The 17,480-nt window shown below is 38.6% G+C and overlaps 1 protein-coding gene across 5 annotated transcripts in view; it reads left to right on the forward strand.

The window, feature by feature from the left end:
* grid2 (glutamate receptor, ionotropic, delta 2) overlaps positions 1 to 17,480 on the forward strand; it is a 517,587-nt gene that overhangs the window by 26,140 nt on the left and 473,967 nt on the right. For 4 of the 5 annotated variants that reach the window (XR_003597537.1, XM_028033207.1, XM_028033209.1 and 1 more), the window contains exon 1: positions 13,095 to 14,126. The exons of the other annotated variant lie outside the window; for it this stretch is intronic. Coding sequence is in view for 3 of the 4 variants with exons in the window: in XM_028033207.1 (XP_027889008.1) it covers positions 14,039 to 14,126 (88 nt within the window). In the remaining variant the exon portion in view is untranslated. Of the gene's footprint in view, positions 1 to 13,094; positions 14,127 to 17,480 lie in introns of those variants that run through there. 5 annotated transcript variants of the gene reach the window in all.

Raw genomic sequence — 17,480 nt, forward strand, 5'->3', positions numbered from 1 at the left:
ATTGGCCAGCCAACTCCCCTGACCTTAGCCCCATAGAAAATCTGTGGGGTATTGTGAAAAGGAAGATGCAAAATGCCAGACCCAAAAACGCAGAAGAGTTGAAGGCCACTATCAGAGCAACTTGGGCTCTCATAACACCTGAGCAGTGCCAGAAACTCATCGACTCCATGCCACGCCGCATTAATGCAGTAATTGAGGCAAAAGGAGCTCCAACCAAGTATTGAGTATTGTACATGCTCATATTTTTCATTTTCATACTTTTCAGTTGGCCAACATTTCTAAATAATCCCTTTTTTGTATTAGCCTTAAGTAATATTCTAATTTTGTGACACACGGAATTTTGGATTTTCATTTGTTGCCACTTCAAATCATCAAAATTAAATGAAATAAACATTTGAATGCATCAGTCTGTGTGCAATGAATAAATATGATGTACAAGTTACACCTTTTGAATTCAATTACTGAAATAAATCAAGTTTTTCAAAATATTCTAATTTACTGGCTTTTACCTGTAAATGGAAAATCGTCAAGATAGAAAGACGTGAGTGTCTCATCACCTGTTCCTTTATGGGTGCTACTAGCAGGTCTACTCCCACCACTGCAGTTCAAGACCAGCAGGGAGGAGCACTGGGAAACAGAGCACTTGTTCTGTTTGATTGTTGGAAAAATCCTTTCAGGATTCCTGGCTGTTCTTCTCATCTGATGTTCAGATCACTTCAGCAACTTGCTGCTCGCTCACTTGTCTGTCCCCCCTTCAATGTTCCCTGTTCCTTAAACACCTCCACGAGAAGAAAAACAAAGGAAGATATTGCCAGGCTGCTATTCTCTGCCATCTCCCTATAAATTCACCTCATCTTTCTTTGCAGCAAACTGTAAGAATCCATCTACTGGCCCTCTTTTACATTTATTTCCTACTTCAAGCAAAAACCACTTACATCTTCCTTCTCCATGCCAAAACGAAAATCTGTCAAAACCCAGAAGAACCATCAACCTGAGCATTAATTTCAATAAACCTTGTAAACCTTTATGTTGCCAATAATTAATGCCAGCACAAGAGACTATATTCAGTTATAACATTTGCTGGACTGAGATCCCTGAATTTTTTTCTTCACAGCAGATAAATCTCTTCTTGTAGTTCTTGATGATTCAAGAAATAATTGATTTGGGTCCAATATCATTGGCAGCAAAATTCTTGCTTGTAAAGCCCCTTGTGATGCAAAACATTATGACTCCATGTGTTTCCTTGGAGGTAATGATGTCTAGTAAAAGATTAATTCTTTCAAGGATTACTCTCTTGTAGAACAACCACTCTGCTGTCTTGACATAGTTAGAATGTGATATCAACTGCTCTGATCTTGTAAACATTTCCTCCTAGCATCACTGAAATTACGCTAGCAGATCATTTCTACCTGGTGAAAAACAATAAGTGTCTTTTCTTTTTTTTAGCAGCAACCTAGATCCATTGCAAACAATAAAATATTATCACTTATTGGTTTCCATTATCTCCTCTGCACTGTGAGCGTCAACGCAGGATATCCAGCACAAACTGAAGTGTGTGGACATATCCAGGCCCCGGGGCCTGATGACGTTTCTCAGGGTGACTCTGCCTCACTGCATTGCAGCTTCCTTAGAGAAAATCATGATTGACAAGAGAAGGATTTCATGCACCAATCCTTTCGCTCAATCAGAATGACAAGTTAAAGAGCCGAGCATGGTCGGACCAAAGTAGAACTGTCGATGCGCGGTCACGTAGTTTAGGGATGTTCGTTTTCGAAGACGCCTTTGAAGGCCCAAGAACAAGAACATCAAGGAAATTCAGACCAATCACGCATTAGTTTTGCTTAGAAAGGGAGGGTGAAATGTTTGCCTGGGGAGTTGCAAAACAAGGCGGATGACATGAGGCTGAGAACAAAATGATGCCATTTTCATCACATAACTGTGACCATGGTCTGCTTGACCATTTAGAGCCTTTAAGTCTTTATTGATAAGTTCACTGAAATTATGTAAACATTTTTTGTTTGGACTAGAATAGTTAGTTTATTGACTTGGCGTTGAAACACATTTCATCCAGTGCAACTTCTGAGCAATCAGTCAAATTTTTAAAATAAGTTATCAAAATTTGTACACTCGTTTGATTCTTCAATTAGTTAGGACTGGACAATCAACACATTTGTAGTTCTGAGACTTATTCTATAACCTTCATAAATGCATTTGAGCCCAGATGTTTGGAAGCATTACCCTTAATGGAAGGACCAAAAGTTATCAGATGTCAATGCATCAACATGAATTGTATAAACAAGTACAAGATGGTGATAGCTGTACAATTCAGATTTTTTGATTTGCTTTTTCAATGTGCTTGAAAATGTTTGCCCTTGGATGTTGGGTGGAAAATGTCCTGTAACATGTTTCCACAACTGAATTACATAGAGAGCTGATCAGTTCCCTAAAAGCAGCCTTACTGTCAGAAAATGTGCACATCGTCTGAATGGGATCTAGAGTGTAAGTCATGGGCATTTGATGCGAAGCAGAGCTTGCTGACAGTTGTCATCTGGTCATAAACTCACAAGCACATCAAGACACCGGCGCAGTGAAGCGTATGTTTGCAGTCTGACTCTGCAGCATTTGGAAAATATATTTATAGTGTTGTTAGTCACTCTAAATGGATGATATGTTGCACAGACTTCAACAATAAGTGTGCTGAAATGCTCTGGAGCTGTCTGAAAAAGAAGAGACTTCTTTCAACTCTGCAAAGTGAATATGTCTGTTTTAACTCCATATTGGATACGTCCCATGATGTAAACTGCTGGAGGCTAATAATAATCTTATAGCAGAAAGAGCATTTTTATTGCTAATGTCACAAAGCATTCTGAAGCTTACAACTTGAAGGCATGGATTTCAATCAACCCCGTTTGTCCGGAATTGTTTTGTTTTTCTGTTTGCAAAGAAATGGTATTAAATTGTCAAATAGTTGAGCTATGCCTGCTACGCTGTGTCTCCATGTCAGGTTAAAAGTGCTGGTTATCTTTACTCAGCAGGTTATTAAGTACTGCAAGTAACCTTGCGGTGGTGCAATATTTCAAGTCTCTTTAGTTTCATAAATCACTCCTCATAAATCGTTCCATGTCCGCTATATAAACACTTTACGGTGGAGTGGTATTTTACTTGAAATCACACTTGCAGAGTTGGAGGACTCTGGTAAGAAGAGGCTTCAGATGAACTGTTTAAATGTGGAACACACTCTTCACCCTGAACTGTTAGCTGGAGTGAGTCACTTTTCTCTGTAGATTTTGTACATCTTGTGCTTCTATAAAATTCGCTACTGTTGGCAAATCATCAAATGCACAGTGATCCCCTAATTCTTAAGAACAGTATACATTTTTAAGATGAGGCATCTATTTGCAAAGTCTGAGATTTTGACTAGGTAGAATGCAGTGGTGTGAAAGAGTTTGATCACTTCATGATTTCCTGTTTATTTGAAAGTTTGCAATACTGTTTCAGAGCGTCAGACCCACTCATCTTTGCATAGTTATATTTTGACTAGGTCACTCTTCAACCATTCAGAGGTGAACTTACTGGTGTGATTTGGATAACTGTGCTGCTTCAGTTAACTGGAAGTCACAAACAGGTGGCTGGAAATTCCCCTTCAGGATCTTTTGGAAGACAGGACAATTCATGGTTCCATTTGTCACAACAAGACTTCCAGGTCCTTAAGCAGCACAGCAGCCTCAGACCATCACACTAACACCACCACATTTTACTGCTTGTACGATGTTCTTTTTCTGAGAAAATTGAGATGAGCCTTGATGTTCTCTTGGCATTGCAGGGGGTTTTTCTTGGAACTCTGCTATGCAGGTAGTTTTTGCCTGGTCCCTAAATTATTATGTCGGCATGAACTCTGTCCTTAAATTAAGAAAGTGGGATCTGCAGTTCTTCAAATGTTGTTGTGGGGTCTTTAGTGACCTCTAGGATGAGTAGTTGCTCCGCTCTTAGGCTAAAATTTGATTAGTCGGCCATTTGTGGATAATGGCTCTCGCTGTGGTTCTTTGGAGTCCCAAAGCTTTAAAAGTAAAACTGCAATGCTTTCCAGACTGATAGTTGTCAGTTACTTCCCCTCTCGTTTGCTGAATTTTTTAGGACTTGGCATGATGTCTATCTTTTGAGGAACTGTAGGGGTTCTTCACTTTGTCAGATAGGTCCCTTTTAAGTGATGTCTTGATTGAGAACAAGTTTAGAAGTAATCAGGCTTGGGTGTGAGTGGAGGGGGTGAACTGTGGTGTGACAAACCACAGTAAGGTTTTAACAAAAGGGGGCAGTCACTTTTTCACACAAAGCCATGCAGGTTTTATTTTTTTCTCCTTTAATAAACGCCTTCATTTAAAAACGGTGTTTTGTGTTTACTTGTGTTGTTGATGAATATTTAAATTGGTGTGATGTCCTGAAACCCTTCTGTGTGAAAACATGCAAAAAAGAGGGAATCAAGAAAGAAGCAAACACCTCTTCACACCACTGTAGAACATTTATTTTTCTAGAATGTTTGCAGATGTAAACATTTCTCTTCAGTTGTGTCTTTTTGTGAGGGTGGTGTGATTACATTTTTAACTAAAAATGCAAATTAGGTGTTTAATTGTTTGTTGTTGTATACTATTTACATTTGAAATGCCTGTTGCCTAAACATGATTTCAGCACTTAAGTTGTGGACAGCTTTTGAAGACTCTGAGTGCGGTCATCGTCACAAAGCTACTAACAAAAATGTCTTGATGGCTGAGAACAAAACAGACTGGTTTAAGCAAAAGACTGCTTTAGCACAAATGATCACTCATGACTAAGATATGTGAAATTCTCACAAGATCACAAAAAATTAATAAAAGATGGAGAAAATGAGCCCTCCCTGGCCTGATGAGTACCGGTATTCATTTTTGTTTCTGAATTTAGTGTAATCATTTTATTTAACTTGGTGTTGAAATAAACCTAGAAATAGGGATGTATGTTGGTTTGCATCAGGCAGCAGCTGGTATACTATAGTGTAATGATTTGGGGTATGTTTTCTTGGCATATGTTGGCCTCCTGTGTATCAATCAAATATATTATAGTAGATATATTGTAGTGTATTTGAAAAGCATGTTGCTCCAGCTTTGAGATCAGCACTAATGATGTGGAAAACTTTAAAATCTCACAGCAATTCACTTGAGTTTTTCAGCATGGAAAGCTCCTTAGAGGGGGAGCCGTTTGGTTTTTTTAAAAAATAAAAATGTATTAAATCTGTAATGACAAATATAACCCATTTTTCTATCATTTTATTTGTAGATGTATTTCTTCAAATGTTAAGATGAAAGATCAGGGGAAAAACGGTTCCCTCATGCTTAGATTAGAGGGACACTTCTGAGCACTTGGCGTTAGGTCAGTACAAGGCTCCAGGCTAGAATTACACCTCTTTCTTGTGTCTTTCAGTCTCTGCCACTCCACAACAGACTCCGCCATTAGCTGCAACTCTGCATCCTCACTTTAGATTAATGAAAGGGACTAAAAGACTGTTAGTTTATGTCTAGTGTCAGATGAGTTACTTTGCCTGCAGTCGTGATAACTTCATATCTCTCCAATAATGCTGCAGTGCCTTCATTTATGCCTAAGGTTTCAATATGCTAATTCTAAATGCTCAAAGTGAATAAATACAAAAAGAGCACACGAATATCTGGATTATATGTCTTATCTTCAAATAACACACCTTTTCTCACCATTGTGGAAAAGTACTTACGTCAAACAGATGACCCCCACCCCACCCTTTGCTTCTTGCATCACTTTTGGGAGGGAAAAACACTTTTACAAATACTTTTGCATATCTCTGCAAACAGTTTACTTTTTGTCACTGTGGTAAAAGGTTCCCTTTGGGAGTCATGCTCTTGCTTAGTAGTTCACAAGATTAGATTGCGCACCCAGATGCATAACGATACATCCCTCTCTGCCACATTAGACGGCCATTAGCATTAATGGCTGGGTAGGTGGACAGGTGAAGTACTGCTAACACACTGCTACATAAACATGGGAAATAAATAAATACAAAGATGCCTTCCATTATTAGGAGAACTACAGTGATTTATCCGATTTTTTTTTGTACTCCCTGGATGAGTGGTGATGGATTGCTTCATGTTGTGCGTTTTCTGTGGTATCATCTCGTGTGTAGTCTAATTAAAAACCATGCGAGCACAGAATGATTTTTCAAAGAATACTCTGTAATGGGTTTGCAACTGCAATTACTTTTTGATTTACATTGCCCTACATAATGAAAATGGATAGTAATCAACCTTCTTTGACCAAAACAAACCAGACTGCTCTTTAGCTTAAATTGGAGGGTGTGACATTTGTCAGAGTGATTATTGTACCAAATAAACAATCAATGTGTTTGAATTTAAACACCTGATTCTGTTTTAAAAATAAGTAAAAATATCTGTAGGACGTGGACAACATGAATATCGGATTTTACTTTGGTTTAAAAATGTCTGATTTTTTTTGTCAGCCTCTTCCACTCTAACACTTAATAGCTTTAGTGTCCTGCCTGATGGTTTCAAGCATAGCTGCTTCACACAGTCTGCAATCAATCACTTCTGTTTCTTCATGTGAACATGAATATACAGACCTCCATCTACCTTTGCCGTCCAAAGATAGGCATTGTCCTTGAAAGCTGGTGCCGGTCATAGGTATGCATACTAAACAGCTACCTGAATCAGTTTTTCTGCTTCGGAGATGGAAGTTCTTTCTGACCTGTTAGCTCTCAAGGGTGTCTGTGTACATTTTTAAGGGGTGCAAGCTGATATCCCTCAAATAAAATCTCACTTTCACTTATAGGTCTAAACACTTTCAAGGTGACATGACTACCAGGTTGCAAAAATAAAGGACAACAGTCATTTAGCATGAAAGGAACAGGCTTACAGATATTCGCAGTATTTTTATACCAACAGTGATGTGTGATTTTTCTTTTTGATCCACCTTCACAAAACAAAAGTTAAAGTACGAGATAAAATCCTCATATCTTTGTATGCTACAGTCACGCTGAAATATTTAGCATCTCCGCTCAAGTATCTGTAGAAATTTACAAGTTCCTAAATTAATCGTTTTTAGGTAACACTTTAGTTTCAAATTTAAATATATTCTGGTAAATATTTTTTACTGCTTTTCTTAAACCATCTGATGAAAAAAGATGTTTTCTACAAAAAAAAATTTAAATGAATTGTTTTTCTCTTCCATATAAAACAATTATATTCACATAGCAAAAATTCACAACAAGTTGTAAATTTGCTAGAGTCAAAACAAAAAAAAATTGTGGGAATTGTACATATTCTAAATCAGACATGCATTGTAACTGACCATAGTTATCAAACAATACAGTCAAGTTCAGCTGACTGTTTTAGCAGTTTTAGCCAATTATTCAAATCGGCTAAAACATTTTACAGTATATAGTGGTAGAAGAAAGCAAACACTTAGCAGGAAGAAATCTCCAGTAGAACCTGGCTGAATAAGTGGGCATCTGCCACGACCAACTAAAGGTTTGAAAAGAGCAAATGCCCAAATAAAAAAAATCTTGGAGAAAGGTAAATGCTTAATAGTAGAAGTAGTGAGTTTAGTGGCTTTAACTAGGTGAGAAATATAGCTTATCAAAGAAGCTATGTGCCAGTTTTTAAGGCAATTGGATGAATGAGAGCAAAAGGTCAGCCAATAGAAATATCTAGGAGGGAAAAGGGCTTAAACAAGAGTATCATTTATAGAAGAGCATTAAGTTATTGGCAGCACTAGCTCAATGACCTTCTGCAGGAAGGTCACGAATTAACAGAATGCCCCTTCAGATATAGCTTCAATGAAGACAAAAAACCCAGGGATGATCTGTAGCATAAATGGTGGCTCACTTTAAAATGTGGTTTATAGTTTTTGTCCATTGCAGCTATTATGCTTATGCACTTGAATATATAGATGACTAGAATCTTGACGCAGTCCCTGTGCTGTTGGAAGTAGATCCTCCACAGCTTCTAGTGCTTTGTAGCCTCTAAAACCTTTTCTAGTAGGTTTGCTCTGTAGTTGGTCCATTTCTAGCTTAATCCATTTTCCTACTCACTGACCTGTTTGCTTTCCATGTTGAAGAAATACCTCGAACAGCCTTGTACTGTCGGCATCATGTTTCACCATGGGAACAGTGGCAGCAGTAGCTTACCACCGTCAGTGTGTGAATGTGTGCATGAATTAAATGAATGACTCTGAAGCATAGCAATAGTGTGAAGCACTTTGGGGTCCTCTAGACTTGACAGACTGGACAAATAAGTAAAGCTTGTTTGGAAATATTTCTGTTTGCAAATTACAGACAAACTTGTTGGTAACTAAAAGAGTGTTGGTTAGCTACAGAGTGGATGCAGGTTAAGCAGCAGGTTACTTGAGCCAATTGTCTTAGTTGTTACTCCGTTACTAAACATCTCTCTGTTTTTGTAAAATACCAGTTAAAAACTATGTACTGGTCAATTTTAAGCAGTGCTTGTTATACATTTTTACCATAACTGAGTGGACAACATGTTGGCAACAATAGACATAATCTATTTTAGTAAATATAATTATGATGTTCATATTATTAGGTATCTATGACAATTGTGCGTAGATATTTTCTAGGGATAGCCCAAAGTTATTTTTAAGATAAATCTAACACAAGATAATGCTGAAAGATAATTTACTTAATGAAATATGAACCTTTATAAGGAATGGAATTTCAAAAAGTTCCCCCAAAGAAATGCATTTTCACTATTCACTTTTTGTGAAATTTGCACCATTTAAAGAGAGATTTTCATTTCCTAGTCACATTACCATTATTGATACATAATTAATAAATGAAAGTTCAGTATTTACACTGGTGTTAAAATCATTATTTAAATTTTTTATTTTTTGGTCAGATTCAGCCTCAAAGTTGAGATCTTTCTGTTTGCCTTTGTCTACCGACAAATGTCAACAACCTGACTGCAGGCCACCTGTGGGAAACCAGTCAACATTAGTCATGAAAGTACACATGCATGTGAATGTACAACAATCCTCTGTCTATAACAGGATAAAAACCTAACTATAAAGTCAGAGAAACACCCAGGAGACCTCTACCATAAAATTGTTCCAAGCCATAGATGAGGGTAAAAGCATAAAAGCTTTTTTAAAGCTTTGAGTGTTCCCAAGAGCACAATGGCCTCTATAATTGTGAAATGGAAAAAAGGTTTGATCTACCTTCCTCAGTTCTCTCTGAAGATGTTCTGACTATTTCCATCCAGTCTAATGAAGCTCGACAGGTTCTGCTGGGAAAGACTCTGTAAACCGAATGCTCCTGCCAAACATACTTTTAGCTAAGGATCTGTAATCTTTTCAAAAATTCTGTTTTCTCCCAAATACCGACAATTGCAATCTTCTAAGATGAGCTATCCACAGTGTCCTGGTATGACTAACATCCTTTCACTTTGGCTTGCTCTCATTGCCCAGAAATATTACTGTTAGGTTAATTAGATAATATAAATTGAATCTTAGGTGTGAACATGTTCCCTTTTTGGCCTGTAATGACCTGGCGACCTGATTACATGATCTGAAAACAGAAGTTATTTTGTGGTTTGATTTTATAAACTTGCCATCACACCAGCCTTATTATGAACTGTGCAACAACTGAAAGATATGATGTGATCATCTGTGGATGGTCATGACATGAAAAGCAGGCACACTTGTTCAAAGTCAAAGTTCAGTCAAGGCTTATGGTGGCGTGTAAATTTGGCTTATCTGGTGCAAAGATGTAAATTGTCTTGAAATCAGAGGAGACAATTTCTTAACTGAGCAGCACTGCTTTTTGCTTCCCTTGATGTTCAAGCAGTTGTCAAATTGCTAACACAAATTAAGTCTTTTTTTTTGGCCATAAAAAAGTGAGAATTCAAATTAAGGACACCATTATATGGTTTAATAGGGGGATGTACCAAGCGGCATTCTCTCCTATTCCTTTTTTTCTGCCGACAGTGACAGAAATTTGGTCCCAATCATAGTTTATAAAGCTTAGCCTCAAATGCTGCCCCAACACAGGTTAACTATTTAAAAAGTACTTTAATGTTTTAGCATGTCATACATGCATATCTTTTGCCATTGTTCTCAAAAATAATCAAACCTGATCTCGGATTATGTTTTATGTCCCCATGACAACCTCCTGCTTTTTTTTTTACTGGTGCAGTTTGCTAGGCTAATTTTAGCAGGTTTACTTTCTGTTTGAACTCATGGTCATGGATAATATTGCTTGCAACATAGTTCAGTCTTCATTACATTAATTCTGTGAACAAAAGTCACTGAAAAAGTTGTCTTAATAAAAAGAACAGTTTTTCTTCAGCAGTGTAAGACTTCATGGCAAGCTTTTCAGACAGTTCTGTGCAGCTCTCACTTCTGTCTGCAATATCAGTGGGTGGAGCAGGTCACATGACAGGTTGTAGCTTTGTAAGATGGTTTCCATAGTAAAGGGCTAAAAAAACCAGATTAAATTCACTGCAGAAAATTCTCATTCAACAAACAAAGCAATGCGCACCGATTATACTGCAGTTCTGCAAACCATGCACATAAAAATGTTTTTAAAATTTGGCCATTTAAAAGGTGGTTCAGCATCTCACCTGGGGTGTGTCAAACAATAGACTACCAGCTGAAATCAGGTGAGGGACATTTAATAAAGAATCTTTAAAAAAATGTCCATATTTTTAAAGGAAAAGGTTTTGGCACACAAGTTCATGGAACAATGTTGTTTAAGGGTTTGCATAAAAGAATATAAAAATGAGGTGGCAACATAGTATTAATTTAGGGTGCAAGTCGGCATAGGAGCAATGTTGGTAAAAGCATTACAAATTCTCAAATATAATAAGAGATCTAAAAATGTCCAGACTTGAACCTATTTTGGTGCAATAAAGATGAAAGTCAGTCATGTAAATGTTTCTTCGGGCAAAAGTAAACACAGCATCACTGAACACTTCAGATTCAGATCTTCAAGCATTATTGGATTTTTTTATATGCTGCTTTTTTCTATCTTTATAAAAAAAAAAAAAACTTTACAATGTCTGCTTTTATGGATTAGGAGTTCTTAATTACAAATGGACAAAAAATAATTGAAAATAATCTGAAAGAAAAAAAGACCTGACCTCAAAGTCACAGATTAAATCTCTCATTCCTTGTGTCTATTTACAAAAAGTGTCAATAGTAGCCTGAAGCTCCCAACAGATATAATCCCTAATCCAAGGTTTGTTAGATTAATGGAAACCTTCAGGATAGCTGTCCATGGATTAAGTGTGATGGATGGCTGGGTGGACAGAGACAAAAAGATGGGCATGTAGATGCTGGAAATGAATGTAAATCATCATAGAATGTATACAGGGATAGATGAAAGGATTTGTTTGACTAAAGTGAACAATAGGGTTGATCAGTGGATGAATGTGATTCAGCTTGAATCGCAATGACACAGTGTACAGATGATAAACATATGTTGTAAATGGAAAATGATTAGAGGGCCAAATTAAGCAGCACTGCTCTAAGCATCTTGTTATTGAACTCAGTCCTTGCGGAGTTGGAAGTAGACATTAGGCCAGTAGCCTAAAGAGCTCCTGATGGTGCTGATGCTTAGTGATGCAACCCAAGAGTTACATGCGTCCTTCCCTTTAGGAAGGTGAATTTCTGAAAAAAATACATGAATTTTAAAATGTATTTATGTAGAATCTTGTGATGTTTTTCTCGTCATAGTGCATATTTCCCCCACCTTTCTTTACATATTTTTAACCGAGGTGTTATAAAATCCCTGATGTTCATTGATATGTGCTAATCCATGAGCATCTGTCACCGCATAGAAAAAACTTTCTTTAGGAGGCCCTGCTGATATTGGCATTCATCTAAATCTCAGTTAATTAGAATACAATTTAAAAGTTTTGTCACCTCTGTAGTTGGATTAAAAAAGTGAAACTCATTTGTTTATAAATTAGAAAATCAAATAAGTGAATGATTTTATACAGAAATACCAGCCTAATGAGGAACATGTACTGTTCAGAATGTGGGTTGGGTTCATTTTGTATAAATTACTACATTAATGCAGCATGGCATGGAGGTGATCAGTTTGACTTTGATGTATTGAGCTCAGGTTGCTTAAATAGTGCCATCTAACGCATCTTTTATAGTGACTCTGATGTCTCATCTTCGTCTCGACAGCACTCCAAAGTTTTCTCTTTGGCTTGCAAATTCTTTTAAAAACCAGTCAAGCACACCGATGTCATGTCATTAAAGCTGGTATTTGTACTCATGGGAGTGTGAGCAGGTTGCAAGTGTTGCTTCGAAATGAAATCTCCACGTAGTTCGTAATTAGAGGGAAGCATGGGGTATTTAAAATTTTCTGAGATTACTTTGTTCACTCTGAACTTGAGAAAACCGTGGAATCCTCACTGACTCTGCAAACGTCACAATGGACCTCAAACATTTTGGATTTTGTTCAACACTTCCTCCAGACACTACGGCCTTGATTATCAAATTAAATGCTAAATGTAATTTCATGTGAAAAGAGAAGCTTGGGTCATTGCACAGATTCTCGTGATATTCTGGTCTCTGGCTCCCTTTTACTTGTGCACCTTGTTCAACACCTTTTCCTTCAACTCTCAACTGTCCAATAATCCAAGCATATGCAGCAAGATTCACTGCAAGATTAGTTGCCTTTTGAGGTTTAGTAGACAATATTCCTCTTTTGGTCTTGTGTATTATTTCCAATAAAAGCTAAATCTTTGCTAGTTATGATTTGCCGACTAAAATAATGATTAACATCATCACTGCTTGAAGTAAATCACTCTGTGTGGAATGAATGTGAATTTCATTTTTTTTAATGAATTAATTTATTCTAAATAGTGTTTTGTGATGCACCTGTACTATCTTTCTGTTAGATTCACCATTACAACTTTTAGATATTCCCATTTCATCTTGCTTTTCCAAGGTAATTTCAGACAGTAGATGCCCGCCCTCGTTTGCAATCTCTCTCTCTTTCTCTCTCTCACTCTTTCTCGGGTCTCCCCCCTCCTTTTTCTCCCACACGGACGCAGCATACCTCCTCTTCACCAGCCACCGCTCGAGCTGGGACTGAGGCGAGTACCAGCATACGGATTGCGGTCCACGGAGTGTCGTTGTGCGCATCCTGTGTTATGTACATCTTTTCCCTTGAAATTTCCTACATTTTCCCTTCCAGTGTGCTGAGGAGCGTTTGGAGCTCTCGGTTGTAAGATCTAGCCTCCACCCCCATTCATACAGGAATTCTACAGACAATTGTGGAATATACACCTCTACGTGGTATTGCCATGTGGCGAGGTTTTTTCAGATTTGGCGTTTCCATCCTCCTCAAGAAAAGTGGCTGTTGGCTCTGACTTTTGGTTTTATTCAAAGAGTAGCTAAGTGAAGGGAAACCTAAAAGGAACCCCAGGAGAAATGGAAGTTTTGGTCGTTGGCTTGGTCCTCTGAGAGGCTGCTGCCGCTGCTGGTGGCGATTGGTGCAGGAGGGGAAACTGCGTCGCCAGGTCTAAAACGGCAGGGGAGATCTCGGGTCATTAGCCATCACAGGACCTGCAATTCAAGACAACAAGGTTTTCCCCAAACCGTCTCTCTCGCTGTCGAATCGTCACAGATTTATTTATTTTTTCAACGATCGGTCACATCATCCGGCCCCCCAGCTTCGACTTAACGCGTCGGCGTTTTGGATGCGGCGCGTTTTCTCTCTCTTTTTTTTTTTTTTCCTTCACTGCAGCTCGGCGCCTCTCTACTCACCCAGAATCTGATTTAATGTTCGGAGGAATTTCAACAGGGTACAAGTCTCCAACTACACCCTGGAAATCTGCTCCTCGATTTTTTATTTTTTTAACCTCCATCTCCTCGAACGCAAAAAGAGCAAATCGAGACAGAGATTGATGGACTGAAAGAGGAGCCTCGTTTCACGGGATTTTAACTCTGATCAGAGCTGTAGTTTTCCCTGTGTTTCTTTTCCTGATCTCTGGACATAATGAAAGTTCTCTTGGCTGTGTTGCTTGTTGCCGTTTTTTGGAGCCAAGAGTGGAAGTCTGCGCTGTCGGATTCAATCATCCATATCGGTAAGTTACTGCGCTTTTTTCTCTCTCTCTTTCTCTCTCTTGCTCCCCAGAATCACAGCAGATCTCTATGTGCGTCTGTCAGGAAACAGACGGGGGGGATTCAGCACTGATAAAGGCGCCCCTGCTTAAATCACATCACGGCTTCCCTGACGTACTGATGTCGCTCGGAGTTGGACTTATTTCTGTTGCATCCACCATTTCACTTGGGTTCGAGTGGGAAATGTGCTCAGAAATGTAAATTACGCCTTATAGCAAAGAGTAAAGTTTGCACTAGTCGGATAATTTCTCGCAGCTTCAATTTTCATTATTGTCATTAATGCCTCCTGTTATTTAAGTAAGACGAGTCATTTTAGACGGTGTAGCGTGTTTCTTGGCTGTCTGAGCACAAAACAGGTGGTTTAGGATTGTGTGATGCTTGCTCCCCTGGATTATCCTGAAAAGCAACACATTTCATACTTATAGATTATCCTTGAGCACAATGGCATTACCGCCAATATCATCCTCTGTTAGATACTGCAGTGCCAGAAGGTGGTGGTGTTGTCGGTGGTGGTGGGGGTGTCTTAACGTCTTTTCTGTCTTTCATCACCGCCTGCATAGTGTCACTGTTATATTGAGCGTGTTTCCGACATCAGGAAGCGTTATACAGGAGGGTCTGTTAGCGGCTGCAGAATGGAGGGAGACGGAAGGAAAGAGAGCGAGAGTGTGCCATTCCGGATGAGAGGTGCTGATGGTGGGAAGGCAGAGTCGCTGCACAACTGGGTGGCTTCGAACAACCAATATACAAGAAATGAAGAGGGAGAGAGAGACCTGGAGCAGAGTGTTAGGCGCGTGAATGTCGGAGTCACGAGCACTCGTGTGCACGCGCAAACATATACACCAGTGGAATGAGATAAGCACCTGTCCGTGATAAATTGTTTTCTTTTCTTTTTTTTTTTTTCTTTGCTGGTGCAACGGTTACGATCCTATCCAGGTCTTAACACTCGCACGTTCAAACACATATAAACCGCCTCACTAATCCCGTGCTTTGTGCTGCCATACAGCACTGTTTGTTAATCAGCTGGCAAGGGTCAGAATAGATAAGCCAATTTAGAGGCCACCTGAATGCAGGCTGCCAACAGCTGGATCAGGTCAAAGTCCTCGTCTGGGCTGCAGTCCAAACGGATGCTTCCAATTAAACCAACAGCTGCAATTGAATGGAATCTGGTCAAACAAAGAGGATGTGATAACGCATCAAAAATGTGATTTCCCCCTCATTCTCTTCCTTCTCTTGAACTTTAGATTAGCGGTATTTTGATATGGCTACATTTGCACCTCTACTGGAACAAAAGGTCACAGGGGCTTCATTTTGCGTACAGGATTCCACTTTAAAAACTGCGGTTCTCATCCTTTGGGGGTGCCGGTGTAATCCACCGGTTAGGCAGATCACCCTGTGACTGAACGGTTTGATCACAGCAGCAAGCCTCATGTTGGGCAAGTGTCTCACAGTGAGCCTCTGAAACTTTATCTCCTCACATACTGTAAGTTTCCTCAGATAAGACTTTTCACAGTGTGAGCAGAATGTCTTATGAGACATTTGGAGGCGTACCAGGACTAAAACGATCTGTGCAGACAACCGGCAATAACTAGATACTCCTGATATGCATTCCCTCCACATATATCCACTGATGCTTATTTCTTTTACATATCACATCCTACCTGTGCATAATAAAAAAGCATGAAATCTCATGGTATTTGTTACATACTAAATCATCACTTCTGTAATTAACCTCTCAATCTTTTGAAAAAATAGATTGCATTTTTTTTATTGCATATTCATCTTATCGTCTTGCAGTAGTTCGATGAACTCTACAAATAACAGGTTAGTCTCAACATTTCTATAGCAACATTAATGTTTGCAGTTGACTCCTTTAATCAAAGAATGTGAACATAGATTGTATTACATAACACTTAAATACCATATTTTCCAGTCACAATTTATTTATTTTTTTGTAGTAGTTTGTCGGGTCCTGTGACTAAGTCAGGTGTAACTTTTATATGCCCCCCCCCCCCCCCTTGTGACGTATATGTCTAGTGCATTAAAAAGTTATACTGATGGACATGAACCAAGGATTAAGCATTGCTGTCTGCAGCCGTGAGGAAAGCTAGTCACGGACTGAAAGCCAAGATGGGCAGAACTGGAGGAACAAGTCCACAGTTGGGTACATAGAGCGTCCTCATGATGTTCTGATGATTACCTTGTCTAGGTAGTTATGTCTGTCGGTGCCAACTTCTGAAACTGCAAGGACATCTGTTGAGGATTATAAATAATCATGTCTCCACACCCTGATAGCTGCCAAGACAATTAATATAAATAACTTTGCAGGCGGACCTTCTTGGTGTTAATGCTTTAATGCAACCACCTCTTCATCATCCTGGATTTACACTACATGCATCTCCACTCTTATGCACTTCACCAGTGGAGCACAGTCATTCCTGACCACCATAAATTAGAGCATGGACATTGGTGCATCAAACTGCCACCAAACGTCCAAGCCAAAATCAACCGCTGGAGAGTTGGTTGAAAAGCAACTGAACACAATATGTCTGTATTATATCATTAACATGAACAAGGTCCTCCTCACATTTGACAATTTCCAAATAAAATGCAACTTACTCCAGAGTGACTTATGTTGGTTTTCCTCCTCATGGTACATTTTTTGACTGAATCAACCTATACTATGGGGTGACTTATAGTCCAGAAAATATGGTATTTAAAACCAACCTCTGTTGCACCAAGATCTGGTATAGGTACCTTTAAAAAAATTTAACAGTACAACTAAAGATGAATCCATTAACAACTAAAGATGAGGTCTGCAAAACCAATTAACAGCTAAAATTAGTTTGCAAGTCATGAAGCTGATTAAAAGAAACGCAACATACTCGGCCAAAGCAAGAAACTTGTTTTCAAGTAGAGATGCACCAATAAGTCATCCAGAGATTGTAATCAGTCTCTGGTCCCTGATTATCTGATCAGTGATCAGCAGCTTAAATACTCAAAAGATTTTCTTTCTCCTTAAATTTATCAAGACTATGGGATCTCAGTACCTTCAGTATATAAGCACTGCAGGAAACTCTTATGCACCATTTTGTATTTTCAAAAAAACAGACAAAAAGTTAGTGATATCTTCTCTGATGCACAAACGAGGGTTACTACATGAGCTCCTTATTTTCTGTTTTTCAACTCCAAGTAAAAGATTAGTCGAACCAAAATCATGTACAATAGTAAAAGGACAGAACCAAAATTTCAGCAGCAATGAAGGTGATATAAACACAACCCTAAAATAAAAGGATGAAAAGAAACCTATTTAAAACAAA

This window comes from Xiphophorus couchianus, chromosome 12, assembly GCF_001444195.1.
Source record: "Xiphophorus couchianus chromosome 12, X_couchianus-1.0, whole genome shotgun sequence".
In the NCBI taxonomy this organism is placed as follows: domain Eukaryota; kingdom Metazoa; phylum Chordata; class Actinopteri; order Cyprinodontiformes; family Poeciliidae; genus Xiphophorus; species Xiphophorus couchianus.